At 32.2% G+C, this 17,373-nt stretch overlaps 1 protein-coding gene across 1 annotated transcript; it reads left to right on the top strand.

Moving 5' to 3' along the window:
- Positions 1-267: 267 nt before the first annotated feature.
- On the top strand, positions 268-17,221 carry ple (tyrosine hydroxylase ple). The gene is made up of 22 exons (XM_080161324.1): positions 268-320; positions 1,115-1,198; positions 2,007-2,115; positions 2,565-2,629; positions 3,146-3,217; positions 3,722-3,817; positions 5,127-5,194; positions 5,579-5,636; positions 5,780-5,828; positions 6,154-6,190; positions 6,397-6,441; positions 7,131-7,200; positions 7,557-7,622; positions 8,166-8,226; positions 8,612-8,687; positions 9,679-9,738; positions 10,365-10,491; positions 11,203-11,250; positions 11,704-11,786; positions 12,172-12,276; positions 12,626-12,734; positions 15,042-17,221. The coding sequence occupies exons 1-22, from the start codon at positions 276-278 to the stop codon at positions 15,123-15,125; spliced, it is 1,617 nt and encodes a 538-aa protein (XP_080017450.1). The 5' UTR covers positions 268-275; the 3' UTR covers positions 15,126-17,221.
- The last annotated feature ends 152 nt before the right edge of the window (positions 17,222-17,373 follow it).

The raw sequence follows: 17,373 nt of genomic DNA on the forward strand, positions 1-17,373 counted from the left end.
GAGCTAGCTGGGTGCTTCAATTGTTAGTAGAAAACAATTTAATTAATTTTTAAAAAAGCTAATCCCTCCTTTTCTAAAAATATGGGGTAGGGGTGAGATTTTCTTTGTTTGCCTGGCACTGGGAGTGAAAGAAAAAAATATTAAATATTTTATATAATAAGAGAACAAAATTTGGCGCTAATTATATTCATTAAGCTATTTTAACCGTTTTGTATAAGTCAATTGATAAATAAGACAAATATTAATAAAACATGTAATATTGTTTCAGAAATAAAATGGCAATAAACGGAAGCATTGACCACGAAGACGAAAATGAAACAAGGAAATTTATTCAGAATTATTATTGTCAGGAACATTAAATATAAAAGTTTATTTAACAATCAGCTTTATTGAGAGGGTGTCAGTATGACTGAGGGTTTATATGTTCCAGTCTGTATTTTTGTTTGTTTTCTTTTTTGTGTGATTTTGAAGAAGGCAAGTAGAGGGGAAAAATTTAGTTTTTCAAAATCATCTTTTTAAAGGTATAGTCCCTTCAGTAAATTCAAAATGTTTACAAAATTTTAAGATTGACTAAGAAAATTATTTTTTCTCAACATTCTTAGAGTGAGGAAAAGGGGTAGTTTTTTGTTTGTTTGTTTATTACTTTAGGTCAGGGCAGGTTTTGTTATATTCGGTATAGGATAGCCCCACAGGGTTAGAACACCACGAAGAGGTTAGATATAGGGGTTTCAGTGCTCAATAGACACTTGGAAGGAAAGATCCGACACACGAATACAAAGAGAAATTTATCATAATTATATAGATATGTTTTTGCATATTTGTTCTTATATTCAGAGAGAGAGGACCGGACAATGGACTAATTGTTACACCAGTCCCCAAAGTTTTATAATAACGTTTTCTTATTCTTTGGCTTAACAACTTTGGGGACTTTTTTGAACTTTGATTGTTTATTAGGATGAGTGTTCAAAAGTTTCAACCACTAATTTTTATTTACGGAAGGGGTAATTTTGTGCATCAACATTGGGGATGAACATCAATTTACCGGCCATTGTCATATCCCTTTAGATCCTTAGTTATAAGTAATTATATAAAATTCTGAATAAATAAACTATACAGGGATCAAGTGGCTGTTGATACCAATAGGAAACCTCCAGCATTAAAGAAACAGCTTACTATTGAAAGAACCTACAGCGTGGAGGTAATTTTAGTATCGAAGCTTTTATATAGTTCAAATTGTCAGTATGTCCTTCGGTTTGTCTGTCATTAATGTCGTAAGTCAGTTATTCAGCTATAATTGCCTGCTTCTCAAGATAGAAGACTGGAATTTCTCTAAAGATTCCCTATAACAATGAGCATATCTATAATACAAAGTAGAACGATGTCTGTCTGTTTGTCTGTGTGTCTGTTTGTCTGTTTGTCTGTGTGTCTGTTTGTCTGTTTGTCTGTTTGTCTGTTTGTCTGTGTGTCTGTTTGTCTGTTTGTTTGTAGCGAAGGATCTCGCTAACCGCTGAACCGATCGGGTTCTCCTTTACAGGGTAGCTTCTCATAGGTCCCGGGAAGGTTTATAACTATTTTCTTGGGGGGTGGGACACCCCCAACCCCCCCAAAAAATTAAAAATACCCCCCCCCCAAAAAAAAAAAAATTTTTTTTTTTTAGATTTATTTTTTAAAATCTAAATTACAAAAAATTGGTTTGATCAAACCTCTTGGGGCACAGCCCCTAGAGGCTAGGGGCGAAGCCGCTAGTATAATATATTTGACTTCTTTGATGTTCATTTTATATGGATTTCTGTAGGATATGATTGAAATAATTGAAATAATTTGACCAAATGCATATCTATTGTATAACTTACTTGGTCCGTCAGTATGTCTGTTATGCTCTAGAGGACATCAAATTACATGATATAACGCAGAGTTTTTTCTAATCATTATAAAATAATTCTAATTTAAAACAGTTTTGTTTCTAAGATAATACATAAGATAATATTTTTGTAATATATTTTTAGAATGGTTACACGGGAAAAACCCGAAATATAATTGGAGATGCTAAGTTCGAGACCCTCTGCAGAAGAGAAACTCTAAAACAACTTATGCCCAGTGAGGATAGGATAAGTGGTAAGTTTACTAAATCATCATTTTAAAGTTCTCCAGTCTTTAAATTAGTGGATAGCTACTTTTTAGGATAAATTATGTTTTACAACTTGTCTAGTAAGATTTAAGTTGCATTGAGGGAGGAGACATGGGGCTCTTTATTACGCTAGTCCCCAAAGTCTATTAATAACGTTTTCTTATTCGTTGACTTAACTACCTTGGGAGCTTTTATTAAATTTCAAGTGGTTGAGTGTCCAAACGTTTCAACCACTTGGTTAATTCAGTTGGGTGTCCAAATGTATCAACCCCTTTATTCATTAATTAAGTGTCCAAAAGTTACAACCAATAATAGTAATCTACGGTCGGGGTAATTTTGATCATCATTGGGGATGTACATCAATTTATTTGCCATTGTCTTATCCCTTTAGATCCCTGTTAAAGTTGATTATTATAAAATTTTGACTTTATTATAGAGTTTGATGAAGAGGACGAAGAAAATTTAGCAGCTGTCCAAAATATCTCGGAAACAGCTGACAAGGTATTTATATATCTATATTTTAAAATATTTAACTAATATTTTATCAAACTTTTAATTTTCAATGCATAAAATTTTCTACAATATTGTTTAATTCGTTTGAAAAAGAGAATATTTTTTTTTAATTAGGATCTATTTGTCCATCCATTTGTACGACACTACGTTGATTTAGGCATGCTAGAATATCCCTATCGATTTTAAAGCTTGTTGGATGATTCCTGTTACACTGAGGTACAACTTAGAAAACGTAGCAACTCTATAATATTTTCTTATGCTTTAATAATCCTATTCATCTTATTTTTATAACAATGATTCCCTGGACAACAAGGTACAATATTTTGTACGAACTATAATTTGCTTTCAGAGAAGTTATTTTTGCACTTACTTTTTTTTTTAAAGATTACTAATTTAAACTATCATTAATATTACATAGTAACCTCCTTCCTCCAGTTTTGTTAACCCATAATTGACTTCTTAGGAATTATCAAATAGAATAATATTTTATACATACTTACTTAGGTGAATGCAACTTTCCTGGTTGCAGCTAGAGAGACTATGCTTGGTCTTATGAGACTTATCAAGATTCTTGAGGTAATAATTATATAAGCCCGGGAATCTGGAGTATTCCTTTGTTGTCGATAAGTTGATAATGATATGTTTGAATCTCGACCCAACAATGCGTCATAACTAGGGATTCTAAAAATGGTTTCTACTACTGCTATGTCAAGTGACCAACATTAGTAGTTATAGTAGTTAAAGAATGCCTTGGTCCAAAACAGGTGAATTCATATCTATACACAGTTAGGACTTCCAGACAAAGGTCGTGCAATCACATGCTTGGTTGCTTGAAGTGCATTTGGCCGTATAATCATGCACTTCATTGGCAAGATTTTGTTCAGAGATACAACAACATAGATTCTTTATATAAAATTAACAGGACCTTTGTCTGTCTTTCTGGATCTTTTTTTCTTTTTTCTTTTTGAAACTAAAATAAAAAATGATGTGGCGGGAAGGTTCTAATATAACCCCGCACCACTTCAAGTGCCCATAGAGGCCTCTAGGGGGCGTTGTCACTACTGATTATATTTCTTTTAGGCCGAAGAATGTAAGCTTCACTTTCTTGAAACCAGAATCCCCAGATCAAGTCTTAGAGCTGATAATATTGAAATGGAATACCTATTCTCTTGTGAGGTAAAATTTCATTCCCATATAAACAACCCCTTAAATAGTGGATGTAAATATTCATTTATTTCCCGGAGGTAGTCATTTTTAGAAGATTTTTAATTTTTTTTTGGAAGATTTTAGAATTTTTATTAATTATTAAAAGAAACTTGATATCAGGGATATAAATGATCATAGCCAGGAAATAAATGAAAATTAAAAACCAAAATTAAACCACATTTTAGCATAAAAAATGAGTTTTTTGTTTAAATGAGAATGATATTCCTGTCCAGTTTTTTGTTTAGGAATGAATATTTCTTACCCGAGGGAATAAATGATGGACCGATAGGTCATCATTTATACCCCATTCCCATATAAACAACCCCTTAAATAGGGGATGTAAATATTCATTTATATCCCGGGTATCATTTTTAGAAGATTTTTAATTTTTTTGGAAGATTTTAGAATTTTTATTAATTACTAAAAGAAAGAAAATAATCTCCTTTTTTCATATTTATAATATTTTTCGAAAAGAACACTTATTTTCAATATATATAATTTAGCATAAAAATGAGTTTTTTTTTAAATGAGAATGTTTTTCCTGTCCAGTTTTTTGTTTAGGAATGAATATTTTTTACAAAAAAAACTGGACAGGAATGCCCCATTGTAAAAATAGTTTTTTATTCTCCCTTTGTTATAGTTTACTTAAACAGAGGAATCTTAAGGAAAAAGACAATGGATGATAAATTGATAAACATATCCAATGAAGATAAACAAAATTACCTATTCTGCTTTAGGTTAAAATAACTGTTGTAAAGTTTGGACACTTTCAGCTACTAAACCAATCAATCAAAATTCAATAAAAAGTATTCAAAGTTTTTAAGTAATAATAAGTAAACGTGATTATAAAACTTTGGGTACTTGTGTAATTAACAGTTCAATTACCTAAACCTTCTTACCTAAACATGACTAATTATTTCAAAAATAAATAGATCATCACCTTCATTTGAGATATTAAAAAACAAGAGTTGAAAAATGAAAGTTAAAATAATGTTTGTCTTTTGAATAGACTGACTTTGAAGTAATCAATTTATGTTAAAAAATCTTGCCAACTGCAGGGTTTTTACAAAGAGGGCTTGGGATATTTGCAATTTGATAAGAAAAATGAGAGGGACTTAAAGAAATTTTATAGAAAGGCATAGATAAGAACAAAAGGCCATGTTGAATAAAAACAATATTTCAAATACCTTTTCCGTCAATTAAAATAGAATTTTTTATTGTTATTCAAAAGGCACACGTTTTCATAAAGGATATTTTTGTTTAACATAAAATTTTGTAGGTGAAACCAGAAAGTCTGAGGCATCTAATGCTGGCTTTAAAGACAAGCAATGGGCTCGCTGGAGCCAGGTAAAATATAATTTTTTTAAAAAGCTCAATTTAGTCCTCATGTAGGACAAATTTCGTTCTCCTACACAAAGTAGTTTGGGCAATTACTAATTTTGGGAGCAAAGCACGGATCTTAGGGGATACGACAATGGACGATAAATTGTTGCACTGCACAGTCACAATAATGTTAAATTTCTTCCGTTCTAGATCAATGTTATTGGTTGATTTAATTGACCATGGCTAGCAACATACCAATTAAAATTTAACAGAAGTACCAAAAGTTTTTCACCGACGAATAAGACTTTGTGTAACAGTGTAATTTACAATCGAATGTTCCCTTCTTCACTGGGAGAAAAGACTTTACAGGCTTGGATTGCACCTACTATACAATTGGTTTATTTGTAGGTTAGTTGGAGGACGACGTGCTTCCAAGGAGCTACATTGGTTTCCAAAACATATTAAGGTAATATATCAGAATTTCTAATAAAAAAAAGAAACAAAGAAATTTAAAAGAGAAAAAGGAATAATAATAAAATCAAAATTACATAGGTACTATACATGCATTTAAAATTAATATTTGAAGATAATAATTAAATTTTTTATTAGGAATTAGATCAGTGTAATCATGTTCTCACCAAGTTTGAACCAGAATTAGGTATAGCCTTTATAATGTTTCATTTGTTGAACAATTTCAAAATTGAATCTAATTTATGAATGTAATTGAAAAAAGGGGAGGGCAAGGGCGTCCAAGCTTGAACGTTCCTGGGGGAGAAGGTAGTTTTCAGGTTTTTTCTTTACTTTTGGTGAGGTTAGTTCTTATTGGGTACTGGGTAGTCCCAATAGGTTAGGCATGGCAAAAGAACTACCCCCCTTATTTTTTTTTTGTTTCAGTAAAGCTTCTTATGAAGTAAAAAAGTAGCAATTCTAAAATTTCTTGTTTAAAGATTTTTTATAATATAATATTTTGCTGTATTATCTAGATATGGACCATCCTGGTTGGAAAGATCAAGAATATAGGTACAAACATATCATTTTACAGTAGCAAAGCTGCTCTATAATTTACTTTTCTGTACGTCCTTCCGTAACTCTATAGGGTAAAGTAAATGTCAATTGCACTCTCTCTTCCTGCTTTTTCTTAAGTATGAAATTATTAGTTCTATAAAAATAGTAAGCTCATTGGATAAGTTCAGGAAACCTTTACAGTTAATAAATGTTTATTTTAGGGCAAGAAGAAAGATTATAGCCGACATATCCTTCAATTACAAATAGTAAGTTTTCAGGATCATTCCTTACCTAAACAAGGATGACAACATCTATAAGTAGCGAAGTTCAATAATCATGAATGGATTTCGGGGAAAAAAGTGCTATAGAGCAGTGTAATACAATAAAAATTTTACTTGATAAAATAGGGAAATCACGAAACCTTTAAAAATCACGCAAACTTTAAAATCACGAAAACTTACAATCTAGGAATCGATCTAGCACCTCAATTAATAGACAAATTTTAATGAAAGTTGCTGGAAATATGTAAAATATGGATGTATTTCATCCCTGATAATTTTAGCCGTAAATCCTGAACAGGAATTGAGAAAATCACGAAAACTTTAAATCTAGGAATCAATCTAGCACCTCAATTAATAGACAAATTTTAATGAAAGTTTGAAAGTTGCTGGAAATATGTACAGTATACGTTACGAAAAATGACCGGTTTTTAAAATGGTCTAGCCCCCTCTGTAATGAACATGGCATTGTGAACTCTACCTAGTATATGACTTACTTTGTTCTGTTGGTCAAAATACACAAGACACAAGAAATAAAGTTTTGTGATTTTTTTATCTATTTAAAATCATTGTCCTTTGATCTTACTTTTCTTTCTCTCTTTTCACCATATCAACTGCTAACATCACTCCATAGGCCACTTTGTCCGTTTGTCCACTCATGATTTTTATATATTCAGTGGAGATGTAATACCTGATGTAGATTATACCAAAGAAGATATTGAAACATGGAATGTTGTTTATCAAAAGGTAATTAGCATAAAACCAGACATTACATTATCAAATTTGTAGCAATGATTTTATAAACCTCTAGCTAAGACATGGGTTAATTATAAAAATAAGATAAGATAACGCTAACCGCTGGGACGATATTATATTAATATAGTTTTATTTTTCTTTTAATCTTTTTACAGGCCCTACAAAATTTTGTGGGAGGGTACCATCCTAAAATAAATAGCCCATGAAAAAAAAATCATCCCTAAAAAGTTTTGTTACATTTTTCTTTTTAAACTTATTCCCTTTCTCTTTTAATTCCCACAAGTACCTCTAGAGGCGTAGCCCTAGATATTAAGAAAGGAGAACTAGAATATATGTTTTTTTTTCAGGTAAAAGAACTGTTGCCAGGAAGAGCATCCTCAGTACACAGAAAATACCTGGAAATTATGGAGAGGGTAAGTGTATCCTTTTTATATATCCTATTATATAAAGTAGTAAACCTTTTTTTTCTGTCCCGAAGGATCTCGCTAACTGCTGAACCGGTATTGTTCTACTTTACAGTGAAGCTTCTTATAGGTCCTCGGAAAGTTTTAAACTATTTTTTGGGAGGGTGTCTTCCCCCTCCTCCCCCCCCCCTCCAAAAAAAAATATCTTTTTTACTCTATTGAAACTAAAATTTAAAATGGGATGAGGTCGACATTCCTCCCCTCCTACCTTAAGTGCCCCTAGAGGATACTAGGGGCGTAGCCGCTAGTTTTGTATATGTTGTAAATGTTTTTAAAACAAGAATGACTTCATTCATGATCCCCCTAGGCGCAACCGCTCGTTTACCGATTTAATAAAGTCATACTAAACTGGCGAAAAATTTGCATTATAAAGTTGGGCAAAACTAAAAGATGAATGATTTCTCAGCCCTGATTTGAAGCTTTTGTATTGTTGTTACCTGATGGTAAAACTGTGTTTGTTGCTTATTAATCATTTCTTATTTATTTTGATAGGAGTGTGGATATGGAATTGGCCAAATTCCTCAGTTAGAAGAGGTTTCTAACTTCTTAAAAAGTAAGTTTTTTTTAAATCAAAGAAAAGAGTAAATTTGGCGCCATCTAAAACATTTTTTAAAGCAAACTAATTTATGAACTTCTGTTTAAAAATCCACAAATGATAGAACGTCTTAATAACTTAAAAAATTGTTGGTTACCGTATATACCAGGGAGAGGGGGGGATGAGGCATTGAACTGTAAATTATAATAGAACCCAAAGTTATATAACAATGGAACCAATTCGTTTAATCTAAATCTTTAGGCATTTTTTTCTGAATTAGATTGATCGGTTCCATACTTTCCATTCAATAATCTTATTCTACAGAAAGTGAAACTTTTTTTCTTTGAAGGCTCATTTCAATTTATCGTTTATTGTCTTATACCTTAAAATCTCTTATGTTTAGGAACTTCTGGCTTCAGCCTGAGACCTGCAGCTGGACTAGTTACTGCCAGAGATTTTCTGGCTAGTTTAGCATTCAGGTAAGGATCTCGCTTACACCTGAACTGATAGCTTCTCATAGGTCCTGGGAAGGTTTATAACCATTTATGGGGAGGGTAACCAACTCGCCCCTAAAAAAAATGATCACGTAATTTTTTTTCTTTTTGATATACATTTGAAAGTGGGGGGGGGGGGGGGGGTCGACTCTCCAACTCCCCCCCCCCCCCCTCCCAACAACCTCAAGTGTCCCTAGTTTCAAATGTATATTAAATTATACTTCGCTTCTCTTAATCTCTACGTACCCCTAATTTAAAACTTTAACGACACCTTAAAGATCGAAGAGGGAACGGGAGGTCGATCAACCACCTTAAATTTTAGTGTAGATATAAAAATTTGGTTTATTTCCACGGGATAAAGAAATAACCTTGGGAACTTATACCTACACCTCACTGTAAAAGAGAACCAGGTCGGTTCAGCTGTTATCAAGATCTTTCGGTACCTACACGTACATACTAAAAAACACATAGACAAACAGAATAATTCATTCTCTTAGAATACAATTGTAAAAGTTTTTCAGAATTTTAAAAGTGCAAAGATATATATTGATTAAGCTATAAAAATTTGGAAGAATTTTAATGAATATAATAGATTTGAAATCTGCATAAAATTTTAAGGATTTTTATAAAATTCGTTTTTTATATAATTCAATTTAAGTTAATAAATTTTGACCAATAGGATAGGTGGATTGGAAACTACCTGCGCTCTAATTGGTTGAATGATGTACGTCACTTAAGCTTCTCCAATCAGGGCGCAGATAGTTTTTAATCCACCAATCACAGATGTCAAAATTATTTAACTTAATTTGTATTTGCGCTTATAGATAAAGAATTATACAAAAAACGAATTTTATAAAAATTCCTTAAAATTTTATGCAGATTTCAAATCTATTATATTCATTAAAATTCTTTCCAATTTTTATAGCTTAATATTGATCTCTTAATTTGAATTCATAATAATTTGAATGTTTTTTAGAGTGTTTCAGTGTACCCAGTACGTGAGGCATCCCAGCTCTCCTCATTATTCACCTGAACCGTAAGTACACATTTTAGAACAGCTTTTACAGTATGATTAAAACCGGTTCTTAGCCTAAATGAAAAAAATCATGTATTGTATTGTATTATATTTAGAGTTTTCCACGAATAATAAATCATAAATTATAGGATTTAACCCTACTTTTTTTACGGCACTATAAGTTGCTTCATAATTTTAAGTAATACATAAGGCAATATGAAGTAAAGATTAATTGATAATCTTGATTATTGATTGAGATATTATTGTTTAATCGGGAGGGAGCTCTGAATTTGAAAGGGTAGAAAAGAGCATAAAAATAGTCTAAAACCATCCCAAGACTTAAATCGAAAAAGAGAATTATCTAAATTTTCTAAAACCACCCGGTGGGACCTTTGTAAAGGTTCTCTAAAATGAAGAACCCAATCGGCTCGAAGGTTAGTGAGATCTTAAGCTACAGACAAAATACCGTACTATTTACCTTACATAATAAGATAATAAAAATATGTACCATTTAAATCCTGCACAGTTAAATAACTTTTAAATTTATCTAAGGAGAAATTCATTGGAGGTCGTCATCCTTGTTGAAAATTGATTTTATATTAAACCAATTCATATATTTTGACTTTCAGTTTATTATTTTATTTAAGAGATGTACTTCATGAACTGATTGGTCACTGTCCCATGTTTGCTGACCCAACCTTCGCACAATTCTCTCAGGAGATTGGTCTCGCCTCTCTCGGAGCTACGGACGGAGAAATTGAGAAATTAGCTACGGTAAGTTATCCTTATTATAAAGTAACAGGATGTGCGTTTGTCTGTGTGCCTGTCTGTTTGTCTGAAACGAAGAATCTCGCTAACCGCTGAACCAATCGGGTTTTCCTTAACAGGGTTTCTTCTCATAGGTCCCGGGAAGGTTTATAACCATTTTGAGGAAGGGTACCACCCAAGAGAAATCACAAAAAATATAAACATTTATGTAGAGACTTGAACGCAATATAGAAATGTTATGTATTATTTAAAAAAAAAACATTTACAAAAAGTGCCACTAGAGGCATCTAGGGGCGTAGCCGCTAGTTTAGTATACAAAGTAGAAAGATGTATGTCAGTACATAATTTGTAAAGTAGTAGGATTCTTTTAAATATTAAAATCTCTGAAATTATTGGTCTGATTTGGTTTTATTTTTAGGGAAGCTTGGTTTAGTTTTATGCAAATTTTGTAACGAATAACAAATAACTCTTTTTAGAAGATTACAACACTTATTAACAAATTTTGTGTCTTCAGGTTATTAGTCAAGCTCTAGACTTTTATGATATCTTTGAATGAAGAAAATGTATAATACTATAAAATAATGTAAATTTTAAACATTTTGAATAATAATTCAACTCTTTGTATCAAATTAACCAAATTTCTCATACTCAATTAGTTTCTAAATTAATTATTATATTGATTAAACGTATTAATATTTAATTATTAATTTATTTTAGTTATACTGGTTCACTGTCGAGTTTGGTCTGTGCAAGGAAAATGGAGAGGTACTTGTAATAAAACTAGCGGATTTGTCAACAGCATTTAAGAGCTCTGGATAAGAGGGCAAAGGAGGGGTACACAAATAGCCAAAAACCATTCATGAGATATTAACTACTTTTCCGTACTTTTGTACCATAATTTAAGGTTCAAAGGAAATTCCATATGAACCTAACAAATTTGATGAGTGTGGAGTATGAAACAATCTGAGCACCTCGCGCTTCTAAGAGCCCTTTGATCATCCAATCCCCCCCCCCCTATCACTAAAATAATAACACCCTTCAATGGTATGTAATACACCTCTCACGATTTTGGTTTTTGTCATATTTTTGGGTGATCTTCGTGCTCTCCTCTAGCATAACCCTTTGCACGCCACTGAATAATAAATATTAAATACAGTCCATTTCAGTAACGATTTTATTGTTATTACGTAAGACCTTGTTTCATAAAAAAATATTTAGATTCGTGCCTACGGGGCAGGATTATTGTCAAGTTTTGGTGAACTTTTACACAGTCTGAGCAAGAAACCCGCCATAGAATACAGGTGAGGAAAAACTGGTGATTTCCCTTAAAGTGCCTAGTCGAGCACAAAAACAATGCCTGGTTTTAAATTATGAAAATATTATTTCTTGTGTGGTAGTGTTTTAATTTACTTTAGTTACGGTTAGGTTAGCTCATACTGGAAACAGGGAAGTCCCGCAGAGTTAGGGCCGCCCAGAAGACACAAAGAAAAATCTCCCCCCCCCCCCCCACCTTATTTTATCTTATTTTAAAATTGAGGGAGTAGGTTTCTATGCTCGTTGAGCCAATTGAGGGAAAAAAATAAAAATTTACATCTGGTAAAATTCTATTGGAAAAAGTATTGCTGAATTTGCTTAATATTTTTTTAAAAATTAGTCAAATAAATTTTAATGGATTTTGTTGTGCAGGTCATTTGATTGTGTGTCAGCGTCTATGCAAGAATATGATGATCAAGCCTATCAGGATATCTACTATGTCGCAGAATCTTTCGAAGATGCCAAACAAAAATTAAGGTGCTTTTCATTAAAGATTTCGAGAAAAAAATTTTAAAATTTTTTTAATGAAAGATTTAAAGCTAGCTAAATTTTCCACCTATATTCATATTTTAATTTGGCATTAGTCTCACCTTTCCCTCACTTATTAACTCAATTATTCTCAAATTCACTCAGATTTAACGTAGACTATCAATCCTTTTAATATTGGGATTTAACATAATTTTCTCATTTAAAAATAAATGTTTCTAAAACCTAACATTGCATTTATGATGCTTCAATTCATGCTTTATCAGTACTTTTCCCTCATTTATTGACTGAATGATTCCCTGATTCACTCAGAATTAACATAGACTCTTTATCTATTTAGACATTGGGTGTCAACCTCATTATCTCGACCCTTCACAGTTCGCTACATGCCTTTCACACAGACTATTGAAGTTTTGGATACTTTTGCATCCACTAACAATCTCATTCAGGTATAACATTTGTTTTATTATCTATATTAAAGGTGATTCCTCTAACAATAAGCATGCACTTTACAACTAAGGCTTAACTCTAATATCAAAGTTTCAGTATTAACTTGACTATTGAATGAAATATACTTCTTAACATTTCGGTAATGTATTATCTGAAGTGATAATCCATTTTATTTGTCTATTGACTTTGATGACAGGGATCTAAAGGGATATGTTAATGTTAATGTCGTGTGGGTGAGTTGCACCTGGACTGAACAGTCAACTTGTCAACTCAAGGCCAGACTCTTGGTCCTTCACCTCATACCCGTGGTACAGTACATTACAGACAACCAACCCTTTGATTGCACGATCTTTGTCTGGAGATCCTAACTGTGCATGGTAATGAGTTGCGCCTGTTTGGGGCCAAGGCATTCCCCCTACTCTAACTCTTTGATGTCCTGTGCCGAACAGAGCTGGTAGGTACCATTTTTAACGTCTTTGGTATGACGCGGATTCGAGTTGCAGCCTTCCCATCAATTTGCTTGGCACTTTAATTAGGACTTGTGGGTAATTTACACTTCAACCTTATGGGTGGAGAGTTAAGGTTTCGTGATTGTTCGGTCACGGTATTATTGCGACAATTAATGCAACCCAAGCATGAACATGACGCTGTATTAGCAATGACTGAAGCCACATCAAATCCTAGGGACTTTTCAATACAACCTAGGATTCAAGCATGACTCCTAGTCGTTGAACTAACAAACGCCACTAATACACTAGTGAGCTACTACACAATGGTAGTCCACAAGGACTTTTCAATCAACCTATGACCTTACAGCGTTTTTCGATCACTAGTGCACCATGCCAAGGACCACCCATGCATACCTGATTTAGGGCTAAGGCTTCCCCCCTACTCTTACTCCAAATCTCTAACGCCTGAAAGAGCAGCAGTAGGTACTAATTTTACATCTTTAGTATTGATGCGGTCTGGGGACTCGAACCCGACACCTCCCCAACAGATAAGCGAACGTTAATCCACTAAGCCATATCTGCAGGTATCTAAAGGGATAAGACATTTGCCAATAAATTTATGTACATCTCTAAAGATGATACACAAAATTACCCATACAGTAGATGATAATTAGTGGTTGAAACGTTTGAACACTCAACTTAATAATCCAACCAATCAAAATACCCTAAAGCCCCCAAAGTTTAATAAACAGCCAATAGTCCCCTCTCCCTCCCTCTCTCTCTCTCTCTCTCTCTCTCTCTCTCTCTCTCTCTCTCTCTCTCTCCCTCTCTCTCCCTCTCTCTCCCTCTCTCTCTCTCTCTCTCTCTCTCTCTCTCTCTCTCTCTCTCTCACCAGAATGTCCGTACGTCCATTATAAGCATGTTGATTTTTCAACTTTTTTAACAACAAATTTTCAAGTGTTCTAATTATCCGTTTGATCTGATTTTTGGTATATTGATTCTTGGGATAACAAAGAACAATATTATAAGCGAAGCAACTCTATAATCAAGTCAAAAAATGTAAGTATGTCCATAAACATTATCCTGCTTCAAGCAGTTTTTCAACAAATTTATTTACAATTTTGCTTCGACTCTTATACTTTTAAATTCTGATTATTCAGTTTAGATGCTATACAAGTGTTTATGTCCGTTTGTCCTACTGTTTCAGTGCTTCGCTTTTATGGATGTTGTCATCCTTGTTTGAATATAAATATGGAAATCTTTAAATTATTTCTTTTTTGCGTAAAAATCCAGGAACTGGTCTAATGCTAAGTAGATCTATGTACCATAGTAAATCTGATTAACTTTCAGAGAACAAGTTGCAATAAGACATGAAACTTTTCTTTACAATATTGTATTACTAGTTGCTTCGCCCCAAGCTTTTTTATAGGGGAGATCAGAAATATAGGCTAAAATCAATTTATAAAATTTGTACAAGTTTCAACCTATAAAATAAGACCAGAATGTCTTACTGTATGTAGCTTATGATCTCTCTAACCACTGAACCTATATGGTTCTCCCGTACAGGGAAGCTTCTTATAGGTCTGTAAAATATTTATACCTATGTTGTGTTCAGTGAAGATTCTTATAGGTTCAGGAATGATCTATAGCTATGTTGTGGGAGGGTAACCCCTGCCCTCCCCCCCCCCCCATCAACATTTTCTTTTTATTCCATATAGAAAATGAATAGTGGTGGGATGACTCACCCTCTAATCCTTCCCCAAGTGCTCCTAGTGGCCTCTAGGGTGCGATACCGATAGGGGCGTAGTCGCTAGTATTTATAGAAAGACATACATCAAATGAATTTGTATTTTTTAGGAGCTGAAAGTGCAGGTGAACCAACTGTCTGGAGCTTTTGATCAAATTGAATCAAACACAAACGGAATCATGGCAAGCGCGTAATCTGATAATTTACCGCATCGTATTATAGACAGCTTTCTGCGGATAGTTAAATGAAAAAGAATAAAGGTTAATTTCGGTTTTGTTGACCCAGAGGTACCAAAGGTTCGAGCCAAAATATTAGTATTAAATTCATATTTTGTATCTTAATGTTCCTAGAAAACTAGCTGTTATACGATACGATACATTATTTTCAGGATGGCTTGAATTGGTTATAATCCAGCGGATATTAATTTTTAAGCCATACACAATACACAAATCTGTGGTGGTTTTCATTTCATTTATTTAGACATTGGATTATAATTTACACTGGTACCCAAAATTTTATATATATTATTCGTTTGGTCTACAATGTTGATTACTTAAATTGATTCTACTTGGTTGCTTCCAAATTAATAGTTGGAAAACTTTTCATTCAACTAACAGAAGGGATAATTTTGTTTATCACAATTAGGAATACATATTAATTTGATTTATCGTCCAATGTCCTATCCCTAGATATCCCTGGTATATTAGTTTTTATAAGTGTTAAAATCAAGTCTCCTTTAAAAAGTACGTATGTCTAATTTTTTTTAACAAATACTTTTATGTATACAATTTTAAATTCTAATTTAACTTAATATTGTCAGTACATTTTGTTTTAAATTATTATCAAAAGTGTCATTTTATGAATAAGTTAATTTGTTAAATCATAGATTTTGTATTTTTTTCTAATCTTGTTTTGATATCTTTACTTTGAAGGTTTGACACTTTAAATGACTCAAGATTTACTTTTTTAATAGATTTTCAACTGAAAACATTTTTTATGGCTTTTTTCAACTACTTCGTTCAATTTTTTTTTGTTTTTTAATACAGAATAATTATTCATATTATTTATTGCTATGCTTTTTTGCTATAATACGATCATTTTACTATTCTTTTATTATTGTTAAAAGGAACCTTTATTTCCTTTGAAAATTAAAAAAAAATAATTACTTAACATTTTTCCTTTTAATATTTTTTAAAAAGATAATTAATGATATTTTGAAAAATAATGAACTTACATAGATATTCGATATCTAATCATATATTAATTCTGTTTTAAGAAGATTAAATTGATTATTTAAGGAAGGGATTATTGTTGAAGAAATATCGTAATCAATGTATGTGCTAAAAATGGACAGCCTACTTCTTCCCTAATTTCCAAAGTTGTACAGCAGATAACCCAATTATTGCAAACGATATTTTCAGCTACTCCGGTCAATGGGATATGCGATATAATTCATAAACGATTTATACATTATACATTCAAAAGTTTAATTTTTCAAATTTTGATTTTTTTTTGAAGTTTGAAGCTTTTTTAGCTAGAAGCTAGGTACACTTTCGGAAACTACAATTCGGTACTTCCCTAAGTACGATTTTCATGTTGAACAAAAACTTTGGGCATTTACCTTAAATTTTAATTGATTGTACTATCTGTATCCAAACTTTCCCACCAATAATCTTAATACTATCCCTAGTTTTATACTTGAAACTGATTTGCTGGGGCAGTAAAATATTTTCTCGTATTCATTCGAATCCGGTGGATAGGAACCGGTTCTCATCCATACGAAAAAACTATGTCTAGCATCGTATTATATCCAGCTTTCTACGAATATAAAAATGTACAGTCTTAGGATTAGAATTAGTTTTTGTAGCCCGTGCCTTCGGCATTTCGGGGCTAAAAAAAACTAGTTTTGTAATTGTACATTCTATATCCGCGGAAAGCTGATTATAATACGATGCGAGAAATAACTATTAAAACCATCATTGATATAATATTTATATTTATTATCTTATCAGAAACTTAAATTTAAAATTATACAAATATAATCATTACTTTTTTCCCCAATTTTCTGAATGTCCTCTATGAGTCTATACCTTGATTTGCGAGATCTCGACATAATTAATTCCATCCTTACATTATTAAAATAACATGTTTTTATTATGAAAAAATAGGTTTTCTTTTATTAAGAGAACATAATGAGATAGATAGATCTTATAGTGATACAACAATAAATAAAATTTAATAATGTTATAAATAAAAATCAACAAATATGAAATAAATGTTTAATAATTAACAAGAATGTTTTGTACTTATTACAATTTGACTAGAATAGAAATATGAATAAGGATGACAACATCCATAAGTAGCGAAGCACAACAAATTATGGATGGACAAACGAACAAAGTGAGCATGGCCGACAGAATGAGGGAACAAGTAAATCAATTA

Source organism: Acartia tonsa, chromosome 5, assembly GCF_053477335.1.
Source record: "Acartia tonsa isolate MP-2025a chromosome 5, ASM5347733v1, whole genome shotgun sequence".
NCBI classification, from domain to species: Eukaryota; Metazoa; Arthropoda; class Copepoda; order Calanoida; family Acartiidae; genus Acartia; species Acartia tonsa.

Coding starts and splice junctions, on each gene's coding strand:
- ple (XM_080161324.1), top strand. CDS start 276: ATGGCAATAAACGGAAGCATTGACCACGAAGACGAAAATGAAACA. Junction 5,195..5,578: donor AATGGGCTCGCTGGAGCCAG/GTAAAATATAAT, acceptor GTTTATTTGTAG/GTTAGTTGGAGGACGACGTG. Junction 9,739..10,364: donor CCTCATTATTCACCTGAACC/GTAAGTACACAT, acceptor ATTTTATTTAAG/AGATGTACTTCATGAACTGA.